Source organism: Cucurbita moschata, unplaced genomic scaffold, assembly GCF_002738365.1.
Source record: "Cucurbita moschata cultivar Rifu unplaced genomic scaffold, Cmos_1.0 Cmo_Scf00056, whole genome shotgun sequence".
Taxonomy (NCBI): Eukaryota; Viridiplantae; Streptophyta; class Magnoliopsida; order Cucurbitales; family Cucurbitaceae; genus Cucurbita; species Cucurbita moschata.
The window spans coordinates 1,173,699-1,190,915 of NW_019268572.1; the positions used below are offsets into that span (position 1 = coordinate 1,173,699).

Genomic DNA, 17,217 nt, shown 5'->3' on the forward strand with positions numbered 1-17,217 from the left:
TTGTAGCGAATACCTTCAAATATCTTTCCTTTAGAACTCTTGCTGTCGTTCTTCTAAGCTCTCCTAAGTTGTGCAGTTTCTCGATGACTTCTTCTTTTGTCACCATTTTTATATCCACATTTGGTAGACAACTTATTCTTGCTCCAACTTTCACTTGTGTACAATGCTTCTCCTTCGCCCTTTAATGTGATGCCTTCTATTTGTTTAGCCATAATTTCTATGTTGGCTAACAAATTCTCAAACTCTACTAGTGATGATTGTGTGGGTCATCCTTGTACAGCAAAGCTTCTATATTCTAGTCATAATCGGTGGATAATGGTTTTCTTCATTCGAACTTCTTTAATAATAGACTTGATAAGTAATATACTAATAATAATCATAAAAGTGATCGATGAGACAATTTAAAAGAGAGTATGGACAATTATACTCATCTTTCTCAGGTTTATCGAATTTCTTTTCGTGTTCCATGGACTCTTCAATACTCATGGTTTCGTTGGGTTCATTTACGTGAGAACATATGTTATTTCGATAATATTATGGTACGACCGAACTCTCCCCTCCATCTCTCAAAAGTGTATTCCTTAAATCAGTGACCTATATTCTCATTAGGCTTCTCAATAGTATACTACATGTTTCAATCTCCTTAAAATTGTTGGAAGAATTACAAATAATAGAGGAAAAAGAATATATATATAAAAAATAAACACATAAATACTTAGGTTGAGACATAAATCTTGCTCTCTTTATGGAGATTTAAGCCCTAAAAAAAAAAAAACTAAAAAGTTAAACTTGTTATCTCTCTTACGAATAGGTTTCCCCCTTCCAATGAAAACCTTCAAAAAAAAAATAAAATTATAAAAGAAATTCATATTTAAAACCATATTTAATATTCAGATGTCATAAGAAGTAATATGAAAATACTCTAATACAAGCACCTATTCTTGTTTGCAAGTTTGAGATTTTAAAAAATTAGTTCACAGTGTGACGTAAATTTTATCGGGTACAGTAATATCATACCTTTTACCCAAGAGATTAAAAAAATAGTAAAATGAGATAAAAATAAAACTATAAAAATATAAAAAAAAGAATCACATACATCAAGATTTTAAATATTGAAAAGTGGAATGAAATAAAATAAAATAAAAGGAAGAATTCATTATTATCTCAATCCACAAAGCATATAAAAAAAAAAATGATAGATATGAAAAATCTCTCTCGGCCTCTGAGCAAACTCTATAACATTATGAACCCTAATTGGATTCACCGTGGATTATAATTCTCTTCAAAACTAGAAATTGAAGGCTGTGGAAGCAACCACAATTATGAATCCCAATACAACTCTGGCCCATCTTCCCACCTTTTCTTTCATTGGGTCTCCTCCGTTCTGTGGATAAACAAATATGGTATTACAACACAAATCTCAATTTTACCTTTTCTTCATTTTCATTAATGCTATATAGATATCTAAATAAAAACAACACATGATGAAAGTGATTTGCTTACCAGATTTGGTGATGGCGCTGGTGCTGTACTATCATCCTGTGAATCCACCACTGTAGGTGGTGCTGGTGGGCTTGGGACGGCTGGGGCTGGGGCTGGGGCTTGATGCTTTTTATGTTTGTGACGCCTTCTATGCTTATGCTTTCCCGGAGCTGGTGCAGGGGCTAACTCTGGCACTGCAACCGGAGCTAGCATTGGCGGTGAAGGCACCGGTGTTGGCGGAGTCGGCAACGGCGCTACCTGCAAAGGAGTTGGAGAGATCTGTGGCGCCGGTAAAGGAGGTGGCAATGGCGGAGGAGTAGCAGGAGGAGGTGGCAATGGTGGAGGAGTAACAGGTGGAGGTGGAAATACCGGAGGCAGAGACGGGGTGGAGACAGGTGGGGTTTGAGGCGGTTGGGGTGGTGGGATAGTTGGGGCTATTGATGGTGCAGCAACATTAGGGGGTGGTGTAATTGTTATGGTAGGTGGCGGGGTGGATGGCGGTGGCGTTGCGGTCGGCAAGCTCGGTGGCTGCGCCGGGGCTTGGCTGATGGCTAGAGGGAATAAAAAGGCAAGGCAGATGACCAAAAGATGGCATGATTTGGAAGCCATAGAGTTTGAGATGGGAGTTAAGAGGCAAGGGAATGGTAGGAGTTATTTATTGAATGCTGAAGGAATGAGAATTGAAGGTGGTGTAATGTGGAGGGAGAAAGGTAGCCTTCGTAGTGATATTGATTGCCAACTTTCCATGCCACCTACAATCATTAACTCATTTCTTTCAACGTAATTAAACCTTTATAATATATATATATATTTATTTTTTAGGTAAAATGGTTTGTAAAGATAACTTGGTAGAAGTTTATAATTACTCAAAAGCATGAAATTCTTTTTATTTATTTATTTTTCATGTGAAAAAAAAGAACCCCAAAGGGTTGGATGGTCCGCAGCTCTGATTTTAACGTTAGATCTGAACATTGGTGAGGAGTCCACGTCTTCCTTTACTTTCTTGGAAATATTGGAAGGTCAAGCGTTTCCTCTACACCCACTGGTTGGGCCCATTTCCATTCTTACGCCTTTTAGAACCGTTTAAATCTGAAAATATGTCTTGAGAAAATTGTAACAAATATATGATCAAATTAAATAGCACCCCATGGATAGTGAGAGTCATTCGGCAATAACCCTTGTCAAAAGTTCAACCAAATTACTGGGATTGTTTCTACGTTTAAAATTTATTTTAGTCTGAACATGTTTTAATTTATTTTATTTTGGTCCACTGTTTCTATCTTAATCTCTCATACTAAAACAAATTATATACAACACTAAATACTAGAGTATTAAAACTTAAAAATTCATTAGATAATGAATTCGATGAATACCCTCTTTAGTCCTAACTTTTACATATTAGAGCTTTGAAGAGTTAGGCACCCAAAGTTAGTCCTCTTTAAAGTTTTTGTTGATGCTTGTGTATAAGTTCGTCCTTTCCAGAGTTTATACCAAAATTCGCACAAACTCTGACCCTTTTGGAGCTTAGAAGAGTTAGAAATCCAAAGTTCGTTCTTTCTGGAGTCCGTCTAGGCATTCGGATAAAACTTTGACCTCTTAGAGATCTAGAGGTCCGCAAACCCAAACTTCGTCTTTCCTAGAGTTTGCCTTGAAGTTCATGTCGAAGTTCATCCAAACCTTGACACGTTGGAGCTTTTGAGGAGAAGTTCGTTACCTAAGAGTTCGCCCAAAACTAGGCTTTGTAAGCCTTCAGAGAGTTAGAAACCTAAAGTTCGTCTTTAGAGTTTTTCTCGACGTTTGTGCAAAAGTTCATCAAAACTTGGACTTGTTAGAGCTCCATTGTTCAGGGAGTCGAAAGTTCGTCCTTCCCAGAGTCCGTCATCATGTTTGGACCAAAGTTCGTCCAAACTTTGTCCAGCTTGAGCTTTGGAGAGTTAGAAACCCAAAGTACGTCCTTCCCTCACTTTGTCTCAACGTTTGGTCAATAGTTCATCCAAACTTTGATTTGTTAGGGCTATCGAGGCTTAGAAACCATATGTTTGTCCTTTGAAGAGCCTGTTTCGTCCTAACTTTTACCTGTTAGAGATTTGGAGAGTCAGGAACCCAAAGTTGGTCCTTTCCAGAGCTTTTCTTGACGCTTGTGTACAAATCCGTCCTTTCCAGAGCTCAAACCAAAGTTCCCCCAAACTCTTACCCTTTTCTTCGAGCTTAGGAGAGTTAAAAACCCAAAGTTCATCCTTTCTAGAGTCTGTCTAGACGTTCGAACCAAACTTTGATCGGTTAGAGGTTTAGAGGGCCACAAACCCAAACTTCATCTTTCCTAAAGTTTGTCTCAAAGTTTGTGCCAAAGTTCGTCAAAACCTAGACACATTGGAGCTTTGGAGGGCTAGGGATGTGGAGTTTGCTACCTTTAGAGCTCGCCAAACCTAGGCTTGGAAAGTCTTTGGAGGGTTAGAAACCCAAAGTTCGTCCCTTTTAGAGTTTGTCTCGATGTTTGTACAAAAGTTTGTGAAACTTGGACTTGTTAGAGCTCCATCATACTGGGAGTCGAAAGTCTATCCCTCTCGGAGTCCGTCTTCATGTTTGGACCAAAGTTTGTCGAAACTTTGTCTAGATGGAGCATTGGAGAGTTAGAAACCTAAAGTTCTTTCTTCCCTCACTTTGTCTCGACGTTTGGTCCAAAGTTTGTCCAAAATTCAATTTGTTAGGGCTATCAAGACTTAGAAACCTTAAGTTCATCCTTTCAAAAACCCTTTTCGTCCTAACTTTTACATGTTAGATATTTGGGGAGTTAGGAACCCAAAGTTGGATCTTTCTAGAGCTTTTCTTGATGCTTGTGTACAAGTTCGTCTTTTCCTGAGTACAGAACAAAGTTCTTCAAAACTCTTATCCTTTTCTTCGAGCTTAGGAGAGTTAGAAACCTAAAGTTCGTCCTTTCTAGAGTTTGTCTCGACATTCAGACAAAACTGTGACTTGTTAGTTGTTTGGAGCGCCACAAACCCAAAGTTCGTCCTTTCCAGTGATAAGAATCACGGTGTTCCAATGTTCCAACTGGATCTATTACACGATCTAAAATATCTAAAAGGGAAGTTCGACCCTTCTCTTATATTTTATAGTTAAGAAAGAAATTTAGTCCTAATCTTAACTATCTTTCTCTTTTGAATTCATTCTTAGTGTACCGAAAATACCTTTGTTCCCTTATTTATTTGATCTTTTTTTTTTGTTTTATTTTGTTGTTATCTCATAATTACCTTGTCTTGATTGTCTTGAATACCTCGCTACTATAATAATTACTTTATTCATATATTAGCCTACCTTGATCATAATTTAGTCACTTTCTCAAATAGCCTGCATTTATGTGTAATAAACACGAGTGTCCAAGTGTAAAATCAGTGAGTTGAGTGTGTGAGGTCTTAAGCATATTTAACTACGATTTGTACAATCATGGACCAAAACGAGAGAAATGGAGAGGAGATCAATGAGCTAGTTGAAGAAGTCTAGAAGAAACAGGAGGAATTGGAAGATGGAGTCATTTGACACTTATTACAAGAAGACTTCATCAAACTCAAGTTACGGAGAATGATGTTGATGATCAAAGAGACAATTTGTATCACACAAGGTGTTTAGTCAATGGGACTCCTTGCAGTCTTGCCATTGATAGTGGAAGTTGCACCAATGTAGTAAGTACCATGTTGATCAAAATGTTGCAAATTCCAACCCAACACCATCCTAAACCTTACAAACTTTAATGGCTCAAGTGGAACAATAAAGGTAGTTTCCCAAGGTTTAATATCTTTTACTTTAGAAAAATATAAAGAGGAAGTTCTTTGTGATGTGTTACCAATGAATGCTGGAGACATATTGTTTGGCCAACCATGACAATTTGACAGGAGGATCATGTATGATAGTTATTTGGATAGGTATTCTTTTGTAAAAGATGGTAGAAAAACTACTATTGTACCTTTGAGTTCTGCAAATGTATTTGCTAATCAATTAAAGTTGGAGGAAAAATATAAAGAGTTGAAATGAAAACAAGAATTTAGTGAAAAAATAGAGAAAAATCAAATAGAAAAAAAAAAGTGAAAAAAAAAAACGAAAAAAGAGATGAAATTGAAAAAAAGAGAAAGCAAGTGAGTTGTTTAGCTAGAGTTGGAGAGGTGAGAAGCCAATGTTTTCACAAGATACCATCTTTGTACTTATGTACAAGGAAGAATTTTGGGTTTTTAACTATAACACCTTGACTTTGTCTAGTGTTTTCAATCTCTTTTAAAGAACTACCTCTCATTAGAGGTGCTGAACATCAAATAGACTTCATTCTCGGTGTTGTCATTCCTAACAAGCCAGCTTATAGAGTCAATCCAACTGAGACTAAAAAAATTCAAAGGCAAGTGGAGGAGCTCATGAAGAAGGGCTATATATGAGAAAGTTTGAGTTCATGTTCTATACTCGACCTATTGGTGGCAAAGAAAGATGAAACTGTTGAGTTTTATGTCTTCAAACTCATAGTTTGTAAACAAAGATATATTCTATTTTCAATAAAGTTATTATTGTTGTTTATTCAGTAAAAATTGTTATTGAATAAAGTAAACTTTACGATCATTAATCTAAATCCAATAAACTAAGAACACTCTGGCTATAGTATGATTACTTGAACTATATGTAGAGACATAAGAGTGGATCAAGTTCATGTATATAGTCAAAATGATCTATAGTATAAGGATAAGGCTGAGTACCTTATTTTGGGGACACTATGGATGCGGCCCACTTTTGTATATGATATAAACAATGTGATCACTAAATTGTACATGTGGAGACATGTGAGTGGGGGCGTCCTATGTAATGAGTATTGCATAAGATCGGACCATGAAGAAAACCACTCTCACTTTATAATGTCGTTTACTGTTGAGACTGATTTTCTTTTCATTCGATAACCTAGGTAACTCGGTTTTAATCCTGAGCTAACCATGAACTCTTGTTTATTCGGAATTATCTTTAGATTTGCATGGGTGAGAGTGGCTTTAGTTCGCCAACTCAATAGGCCTCCCATTTTAGGGGTAAGACTGGGTGAATGGCTGGGGACGTGGGGTGCAAGACGGAATTCACTCCTACCTGATTTTAGGGATAGAAGAAAAGTAGTTCCCTTAAGCACTGACTCCAGGTCTTGAACAAGGGGCCCCACCCTCTCATTGGCCTGAGAGGGATTCGGTTTATTGGTTGGACCACAAACCAATTGTTCATTAGAGGATCAGTGAGACATAAGGAACAAGAAGTAACTTCAGGGGTAAAACGGTAAATTGACCCAGCTCTAGTTACGAACAACCTGTGAAGGATCGACTTACTAATCATGGTTATATCAGATGGACAGAAATATATCTATAGTGAGGGGAGTGCAACTACTAGGCTATAGTGGAGTGTCCTAGTAGTTAACGAATGTTGGTTAACCAGGTTAATGAGTTTAACAGGTTAATCTTGGATCGTTGGAGTCCATGATCTATAGGTCCATTAGGTCCCTCTGCTAGCTCATATCGGACTAAACCATAGAATAGTGTGACGAGTGAGTTCGAAGTGTTCGAATTCAAATTAGGGAATATGCGTTACATATATACGATATATTTAACTGCAATTTTGTTTTATTTACAAATTAAACAAAAAGAGAGAATCTGAGATATTTAAATAAGATTTAAATATCTTAATCAATTATGTGTCGGAATTGATTGGGATTGACATTTGAATCAATATTAAATATTAATTAAATAGTTTAATTAATCAGTTACTTTAATTTGAAATTCATTATTCAAATTAATTGTTGAATTAAAATGAAGAAAGTCAAAATGTTGACTTCATCTAAGGGAAAAATACATGTTAGTGGAATTTTGAGGTGTCAAAATTTGGTTTAACCAAACTTCCATGTTTGCCAAATAAACCCCACAAGTTTGAGTGGAATTTTGAGTGTCAAAATTTGGTTAACTCAAACATGCAAGCTTGCCACATAATCCTAAACATTTGAGTGGAATTTTAAGTGTCAAAATTTGGTGATCTCAAATTTGCATGAACATGCAAACATGACTCTTTAAATAGAGTGATCATGATACATGGGAGGTCTTCTTTATCTTGGTGAAAAACCTTGAGAAAAACCTCTCACAAACACTATCTTCACATATACAAAATCCCTCCCAAGTTTAGTCACTCACCGGATTCCACAATCCCGTTCTAAGGTCGGAGGATAGTGGAGAAGACACTAGTGGTGGTTCGAAACCGATTCGTGAGGCAAAAGGAGTTTGAACCACAAAAGGTTAGTATTTAAACTCATTAAGTTTTAATACTTATGAACATGCTAGTTATTTACAATAATTGATGTTCTAAAAGTGCCTAAGATCCAAATTGCTTTCGCATGTGTTAGATTAACACCATCAGAAACATGGTGCATGTGCGTGGATTATAGAGCCATCAACAAAATCACTGTAAAGTATCGACATCCTATTCCTAGGCTAGACGATAGAATTGATGAATTGCATGATTCATATCTATTTATAAAGATTATTTTGAAATCTGGATATCATCAAATTAGAATGCATGTAGTAGATTAATGAAAAACAACTTTCAAAACTAAGTTTGGATTCTATGAATGGCTTGTTATGCCTTTTGGGTTAACTAATGCTCCTAGTAGATTTATGCGCTTAATCCTCATCAAATTTTATATCACTTGGAGGTCCCTTTGGTCATAAGCTAGTGGTACATAATTACAGGGATATTTTAGTCATTTAACACCTATGCTTAGTTTAGCCCGTTATCATAACCTAATGGTCACCAAATTTCATACGTAACATTATCATGTCATTTTGAGCATTCTCCTAAAATTTCATGAGCAACATAATTCATCTTGTAGGTTTGTGGCTCAAGTGCTTCAATGTTCATGTATACTAGGTTGGCTTTAATCCCAAGATCCTCATTTTGTATTTTTTCTTCATGATGATTACAGATCAATAGTTTTACTAGTTTCTGCTTTACCTTGTTCTCCAAATCAAATTCTCTAAACTTAGTTAAAGGTTCACTAATTGACCTTTTTTCTCCATACATCCTCAAAATCTCATTTTAAAACACTAGATCTCTGTCCACATAAGAAAATTGTTGATAAGACTCCAAAATGGCACTTTCTTTTGATCTAAATTTTTTTCTCTCCTTATCATTAAAGAAAGACAAAGAAAAATTTCAAGGTAGAAACATTCTCAAGAATTTCTCTTAAGATTCGAACCCATAGCTGATGATAGAACTAGAATAGATATTTTTTGTTTCCTACTCACACGCACTCATATCTTTGTTTCTCAATCAATCTATAATTCTAATCTTCCTACCTAATCAGATATTATGGTGCCGGTATAGATTGAAATTTCGTTATAGTCCAATTCTAACTGGTAATAGATACCGGGGCTTTACAATATTTGACTGATCACAATTCTATATAGTCCATTTACTATAGAATTTCCCAGGGAATTCATTAGAGGAATGTTTCCAATTAAAATGGTTCGTTCTATTTTTAATAATTAAAAAACAAAGAATTATTTTCCTTTCCTCATTATTGTTTGTATTTGTATTGTTTGTAAGTGTCCACTTGATTTGGTTCCTCATTAAGGTCTTATCTTTGTAAATGAATTCCATATATAAATTTGCCTATTTTCCCACAAAATTAAGAAATTTGTAATATTTTTTCTCTTTCGGCTCCCTACCCCAATTCTAGTAAATTTTTGGAGTCAAAATCATGACATGAAACTGGTTAAAAACTCCACCTAACCCAATGCAAATTGAATGCACTAGAAATGCAAAATCCGGAAAAATAAAATAACATAATAATAATAATAATAATAATAATAATAATAATAATAATAATATTTAAAAAAACATTTGGTAACTGATCCCTCCTCCTTCCTTCAATCTCTCACCACTCCTTCCCTAAAAAGAGACCTGTCAAGAATTCCTTTCCTGTAAAAAAGACAACTGTATATCAGAATTTCTTCCTTCCTAAAAAACAAATAGAAAAAAAAATGAAAACAAAAGGTTTAAGTAGATTTAGTTGGCCGAGGAGATATGTCATTTGAAGAGTTGAGTAGTGGTATGTTAAATCTTCCTTTTATTTTATTAAGTAATATTAATTTGGTTACAATTATTCAGTTTTGAGTTAGAGATTAAATTAAGAGAATTTTGTATGAGTTTTATGAAATCACAACCAATTATATTTTAGATATAGTGAATTATTGCACTGATTTAGATTGTCAATAATTTTATATGAATTATAGAAAAAGAATATAACCAAATAAATCGATTATTAAAAGCTAAGAATATAATTGTTAAGTAAGTCAGAAGTAGGACAAAGGGAATTAAAAAAACGATACTGTTAACAGAAAAGAAAGGAAAAAAAAGGGGAAGATTTGGAAGTAAGAATAGATTAACAAAATTGGAAATAATATCTGGTTGGCAGTGGAAATAATTACAAAGGTAGAGGGAAGATTGATAAAAAATTTATTGAACAGAATTTAAAAAATAAAACAGAAAATATTAGAGGGCAAGTAACTCCATTAAATTTAGTCTAATAGGAAATATCAGAATTTAACAATGACCATTGTAAATTAGAGAAATAATTTTATAGAGTTCAAACTTGAAACTGATGTCATGGACACACATAGGTAGACTTGGATTTCAATGGACTTTCATTAAGGATAACAACGAAATATTAGCCTAAGCTAACCAGGTAAGTGACCTTACTATCGGCATGGTTATATTTGATGTTGACACGTGCCCTGTGGTTCTGCACGTGTCATAGATATTGATATGTGTGAATTGTCTGTGGATCGATATGGTTCCTATATGTTATAATATGTGAATTGTATGGTAATAATTACGGTACGATGTGTTCAAGGATATGTTTGAGATAGGATACAAGAAGGATGCACAAAACGAAATGTAACGATAGGAGTAAAATACGTTCATGAAACGTTAAGTAGGTTACATACCGGAGTGATATGGATAAGAGAGATTGATGGAAGAATACGGTTAGGTTAAGGGTAGAAAGGGATAGGTTTGTGATAGATTGATAGAATGATATCGTTAGGATTGATAGAACGATAGCGTTAGGTTAAGTTCTTGTGATGATATGACTAAGGTATGTTGACGTAATGATATTCTGTGATAAGTATAAGAACGTTAAGACTATGATAAGTTAGAGAACGATATGACTACGAAGTATTTACGTTATGACTTGTTTATGATATGATACATTGTGATGCAATATGTCATGGTATGATATGTATATGATGAAATGTTATGTTAAAAGTATAGAACGTTATGTTAGATCTCTTAAATTGTGTGTATACAGCATGATATGAATGACATGAAATTACGATAAATGGCATGAAATATAACCCCATTAGAATTATGTATGATTTGAGAACTGAAGAGTGAGAAACGATATGATATGAATGAGGAACGATATCTGAAACGATATGAAAAATGATATGATATGTACATAATACTAGCTGGGTTCTATTAAAGGATAATGAAAATGGAAAAGTTTTGGGACCTCATGCATTATGTATGTTCATGCATTTGGGGGGATACCCCTATCCCATCACGAGGGTACGGACGCGTACATCCAATGGCAGGACAACGATTGTTATGCTTTGCATAGCGCTGCCGTGATGGTTAGTAGTTCTAGCGGGTGTTCGGCCTAAGGGGCTCCCAGAGTATGCCCACCAGATAAGGAAGGTGGCCCAGCGGTGTGCGAAATATATGGTATGGGCTGTGTGTATGGGCTGTGTGTAGAGTATATGGTACACGTCCAAAATTACTCGTTAGGACAGCACCGTAGGGAAAACGGAATACCTTTTAACCAGGTTGACATTGCTAGGAAAAATTCTTCGGTAATTTTCTACAACAATTTGTTTATGTTGAGGTTCTTGAGTGCATTTGTGTACCCTAAGGAGGATTACCACAAAACTTCTAGTTGGTTTAGTGAGATAGTCCCACTTTAATCCTCGTGTATCCCCCACCCAAGTTCATCTTAAATCATGGTTTCTTAAATTTAAGCTATCTTGACAATCTCATACCGTAGTCCCTCTCCATATACCTATAAAATTTTGACCATGATCGTAATGCCTCATCCAAACTGCGACTCGATACTTTTAAATCACCTCACAATTCCATAATTGCGGTTGTATTATTATTATTATTATTATTATTATTAACTTTCGACTCGTATTAAGGCAGGAAAGTTTTCTACATCTCAGTACTTCCAAAGCTTAGTTTCTATAAAGGCACTTATCATCAAGCCTCATGATTTACAAAAGAATGTCGACGGAAAGGAGTGTATAAAACAGTAAAAAGGTGCTGAAAATCGAAACCGTAATTTGCAAACCCTAAAACGGGACATTTGAAGCATGTGCTAAAAACATTGAGCAACTGTCGAGGTTTTTTCAAATTTTTGTGCGGAATGATCAAGCCTCATAATTTACAATAGAATGTCGACGGAAAGGACTGTATAAATCAGTAAAAAGGTGCTTAAAATCGAAACCCTAACTTGCAAACCCTAAAATCGGACATTTGAAGCATGTGCTAAAAAAACTGAGTAACGATCGAGGTTTTCCAAATTTTTGTCCGGAATGATTAAGCCTCATGATTTACAATAGAATTGTGAAGGAAAGGAGTGTATAAAACAGTAAAAAGGTGCTTAAAATCGAAACCCTAATTTGTAAACCCTAAAACGAGACATTTGAAGCATGTGCTAAAAACATTGAGCAACGGTCCAGGTTGTCAAAATTTTTGTGTAGAATGATCAAGCCTCGTGATTTATAATAGAATGTCGACGGAAAGGAGTGTATAAAACAGTATAAAGGTGCTTAAAATTGAAACCCTAATTTGCAAACCCTAAAATCGGACATTTGAAGCATGTGCTAAAAAAACCGAGTAACGATCGAGGTTTTCCAAATTTTTGTTGGGAATGATCAAGCCTCATGATTTACAATAGAACTTTGAAGAAAAGGAGTGTATAAAACAGTAAAAAGGTGTTTCAAATCGAAACCCTAAATTGCAAACTCTAAAACCGAACATTTGAAGCATGTACGAAAAAAACTGAGTAACGATCGAGGTTTTAAAATTTTTTGTCGGGAATGATCAAGCCTCATGATTTACAATAGAATCTCCACGGAAAGGAGAGTATAAAAGAGTAAAAAGGTGCTTAAAATCGTAACCCTAATTTGCAAACCCTAAAACGGGACATTTGGAGCATGTGTTAAATAAATAGATTAACGATCGAGGTTTTCACAATTTTTATCGGGAATGATCAAGCCTCATGATTTACAAAAGAACTTTGAAGAAAAGGAGTGTATAAAACAGTAAAAAGGTGCTTCAAATCGAAACCCTAACTTGCAAACTCTAAAACCGAACATTTGAAGCATGTACAAAAAAAACTGAGTAACGATCGAGGTTTTCAAAATTTTTGTCGGGAATGATCAAGCCTCATGATTTCCAATAGAATTTCCATGTAAAGGAGGGTATAAAAGAGTAAAAAGGTGCTTAAAATTGAAACCCTAATTTGCAAACCCGAAAACGGGACATTTGAAGCATGTGCTAAAAACGTTGACCAATGGTCGAGGTTTTTCGAAATTTTTGTGCAGAATGATCAAGCCTCATGATTTACAATAGAAAGTTGACGGAAAGGAGGGTATAAAAAAGTCAAAAGATGCTTAAAATCGGAACCCTAATTTGCAAACCCTAAAACCGGACATTTGAAGCATGTGCTAAAAAAACTTTGTAACGATCGAGGTTTTGAAAATTTTCGTCGGGAATGATCAAGCCTCATGATTTACAATAGAATGTCGATGGAAAGGAGGGTATAAAACAGTTAAAAGATCCTTAAAATTGAACCCTAATTTGCAAACCCTAAAACCGAACATTTGGAGAATGTGCAAAAAAAAAATAGAGTAACGATCGAGGTTTTCCAAATTTTTCTCGGGAATGATCAATTCTCATGATTTACAATAGAACTTTGAAGGAAATGAGGGTATAAAACAGTAAAAAGGTGCTTAAAATCGAAACCTTAATTTGCAAACCCTAAAACCGGACATTAGAAGCATGTGTTAAAAAAATTGAGCTACGGTCGAGGTTTTTCAAAATTTTTGTGTGGAATAATCAAGCCTTATGATTTACAACAGAAAGTTGACGGAAAGGAGTGTATAAAACAGTCAAAAGATGCTTAAAATCGAAACCCTAATTTGCAAACCTTAAAATCGGACATTTGAAGCATGTGCTAAAAAAACTGAGTAACGATCCAGGTTTTCCAATTTTTGTCGGGAATGATCAAGTCTCTTGATTTACAATAGAACTTTGAAGGAAAGGAGGGTATAAAACAGTAAAAAGGTGCTGAAAATCGAAACCCTAATTTGCAAACCCGAAAACTGGACATTTGAAGCATGTGCTAAAAAAACTAAGTAATGATCGAGGTTTTCCAAATTTTTGTCAGGAATGATCAAGCCTCATGATTTACAATAGAACATTGAAGGAAAGGAGGGTATAAAATAGTAAAAAGGTGCTTAAAATCGAAACCCTAATTTCCAAACCCTATAAGTGGACATTTGAAGCATGTGCTAAAAAAACTTTGTAATGACCGAGGTTTTCCAAATTTTCGTGGAATGAATGATCAAGCCTCATGATTTACAATAGAATGTCGACGGAAAGGAGGGTATAAAACAATTAAAAGGTTCTTAAAATCGAAACCCTAATTTGCAAACCCTAAAATCGGACATTTGGAGAATGTGCTAAAAAAACTGAATAACGATCGAAGTTTTCCAAATTTTTATCGGGAATGATCAATTCTCATGATTTACAATAGAATGTCGACGGAAAGGAGTGTATAAAACAGTAAAAAGGTGCATAAAATCGAAACCCTAATTTGCAAACCTTAAAACCGGATATTTGAAGCATGTGCTAAAAAAACTGAGTAACGATCCAAGTTTTCCAAATTATTGTCGGGAATGATCAAGCCTCGTGATTTACAATAGAACTTTGAAGGAAAGGAGGGTATAAAATAGTAAAAAGGTACTTAAAATCGAACCCTAATTTGCAAACCCTAAAACCGGACATTTGAAGCATGTGCTACAAAAACTGAGTAACGATCAAGGTTTTCAAAAATTTTGTCGGGAATGATCAAGCCTCATGATTTAAAATAGAACTTTGAAGGAAATGAGGGTATAAAAGAGTAAAAAGGTGCATAAAATCGAAACTCTAATTTGCTAACCCTAAAACTGGACATTTGAAGCATGTGCTAAAAAAACTGAGTAACGATCGAGCTTTTCCAAATTTTTGTCGGGAATGATCACGCCTCATGATTTACAATAGAACTTTAAAGGAAAGGAGGGTATAAAACAGTAAAAAGGTGCTTAAAATTGAAACCCTAATTTGCAAACCCAAAACCGGACATTTGAATCTTGTTCTAAAAAAATAAAGAAACGATCAAGCTTGTCGAAATTTTTGTCCAGAATGATCAAGCCCCATGTTTTACAATAGATTTATGAACGAAAGGAGGGTATAAAACAGTAAAAAGGTGCTTAAAATCGAAACCCCGATTTGCAAACTCTAAAACCGGACATTTGAAGCATGTGCTAAAAAAACTGAGTAACGATCGAGGTTTTCCAAATTTTTATCGGCAATATTCAAGCCTCATGATTTACAATAGAACGTTGAAGGAAAGGAGGGTATAAACAGTAAAAAGAGGCTTAAAATCGCAACCCTAATTTGAAAACCCTAAAATGGGACATTTGATGCATGTGTTAAATAAACAGAGTAACGATCCAGGTTTTCCAAATTTTGGAAGTGCATGATCAAGCCTCATGATTTACAATAAAACTTTAAAAGACAAGGAGGGTATAAAACAGTAAAAAGGTGCTTAAAATCGAAACCCTAATTTGCAATCCCAAAAACCGGACATTTGAAGCATGAGCTAAAACAACTGAGTAACGGTCGAGGTTTTCCAAATTTTGTCGGGAATGATCAAGTCTCATGATTTACAATAAAACTTTGAAGAAAAGGAGTGTCTAAAATAGTAAAAAAGGTGCTTAAAATCGAAACCTAATTTGCAAACCCTAAAACCGGACATTTGAAGCATGTACTAAAAAAACTGAGTAACAATCGAGGTTTTCAAAATTTTTGTCGGGAATGATCAAGCCTCATGATTTACAATAGAACTTTGAAGGAAAGTAGGGTATAAAACAGTAAAAAGGTGATTAAAATCGAAACCCTAATTTGCAAACCCTAAAACGGGACATTTGAAGCATGTGCTAAAAACATTGAGCAACGGTCGAGGTTTTTGGAAATTTTTGGGCGGAATGATCAAGCCTCATGCTTTACAATAGAATGTCGACGAAAAAGAGTGTATAAAATAGTAAAAAAGTGCTTAAAATAGAAACCCTAAAATCGAACTTTTGAAACATGTGGTAAAAAAACTGAGTAACGATCAAGGTTGTCGAAATTTTTGCCGGGAATGATAAAGCCTCATGATTTACAATAGAACTTTGTATAAAAGGAGTGTCTAAAACAGTAAAAAGGTGCTTAAAATCGAAACCCCAATTTGTAAACTCTAAAACCGAACATTTGAAGCATGTGCTAAAAAAACTGAGTAACGATCGAGGTTTTCCAAATTTTTGTCGACAATATTCAAGCCTTATGATTTACAATAGAATGTCCATGGAAAGGAGGTATAAAACAGTAAAAAGGTGCTTAAAATCGAAACCCTAATTTGAAATCCCAAAAACTGGACATTTGAAGCATGTGCTAAAAAACATTGAGCAACGGTCGATGTTTTTCAAAATTTTTGTGTGGAATGATCAAGCCTCATGATTTACAATAGAATGTTGACGGAAAGGAGTGTATAAAACTGCAAGAAGATACTTAAAATCGAAATCCTAATTTGCAAACCCTAAAACCGGACATTTGAAGAATGTGCTAAAAAAACTTACTAACGATCGAGGTTGTTAAAATTTTTGTCGGGAATGATCAAGCCTCATGATTTACAGTAGAACTTTGAAGAAAAGGAGTTTCTAAAACAATAAAAAGGTACTTAAAATCTAGACGCTAAATATGGACATTTGAAGCATGTGCTAAAAAAACTGAGAACGATCGAGGTTTTCCAAATTTTTGTCGGGAATGATCAAGCCTCATGATTTACAATAGAACTTTGAAAGAATTGAGGGTATAAAATAGTAAAAAGGTGCTTAAAATTGAAACCGTAATTTGCAAACCCTAAAACCATTCATTTGAAGCATGTGCTAAAAACATTGAGCAACGGTCGGCGTTTTAAGTAATTTTTGTGCGGAATGATCAAGCCTCATGATTTACAATAAAATGTCGATGGAAAGGAGTGTATAAAATAGTGTAAAGGTGCTTAAAATCGAAACCCTAATTTGCAAACCCTAAAATGGGACATTTGAAGAATGTGCTAAAAACATTGAGCAACGGTCGAGGTTTTTTGAAATTTTTGTGCGGAATGATCAAGCCTCATGATTTACAATAGAATGACGATGGAAAGGACTATATAAAACAGTAAAAAGGTTCTTAAAATCGAATCCCTAATTTGCAAACCCTAAAACCGGACATTTGAAGCATGTGCTAAAAACATTGAGCAATGGTCGGGGTTTTAAGTAATTTTTGTTCGGAATGATCAAGCCTCATGATTTACAATAGAATGTCGATGGA

The 17,217-nt window shown here is 35.0% G+C and overlaps 1 protein-coding gene across 1 annotated transcript; it reads right to left on the reverse strand.

Moving 5' to 3' along the window:
• Window positions 1-1,135: 1,135 nt before the first annotated feature.
• LOC111436552 (lysine-rich arabinogalactan protein 19-like) lies at window positions 1,136-2,122 on the reverse strand. The gene is made up of 2 exons (XM_023074297.1): window positions 1,504-2,122; window positions 1,136-1,384 (listed from the first exon to the last, which is right to left on the reverse strand). The coding sequence occupies exons 1-2, from the start codon at window positions 2,089-2,091 to the stop codon at window positions 1,289-1,291; spliced, it is 684 nt and encodes a 227-aa protein (XP_022930065.1). The 5' UTR covers window positions 2,092-2,122; the 3' UTR covers window positions 1,136-1,288.
• Window positions 2,123-17,217: the final 15,095 nt, after the last annotated feature.

What these genes read in the sequence shown, in the direction of transcription:
- LOC111436552 (XM_023074297.1), bottom strand. Translation starts at nt 2,091, where the DNA reads ATGGCTTCCAAATCATGCCATCTTTTGGTCATCTGCCTTGCCTTTTTA. An exon ending in CAGCGCCATCACCAAATCTG is followed by an intron (nt 1,385 to 1,503) that starts GTAAGCAAATCA and finishes GTTTATCCACAG; the next exon opens with AACGGAGGAGACCCAATGAA.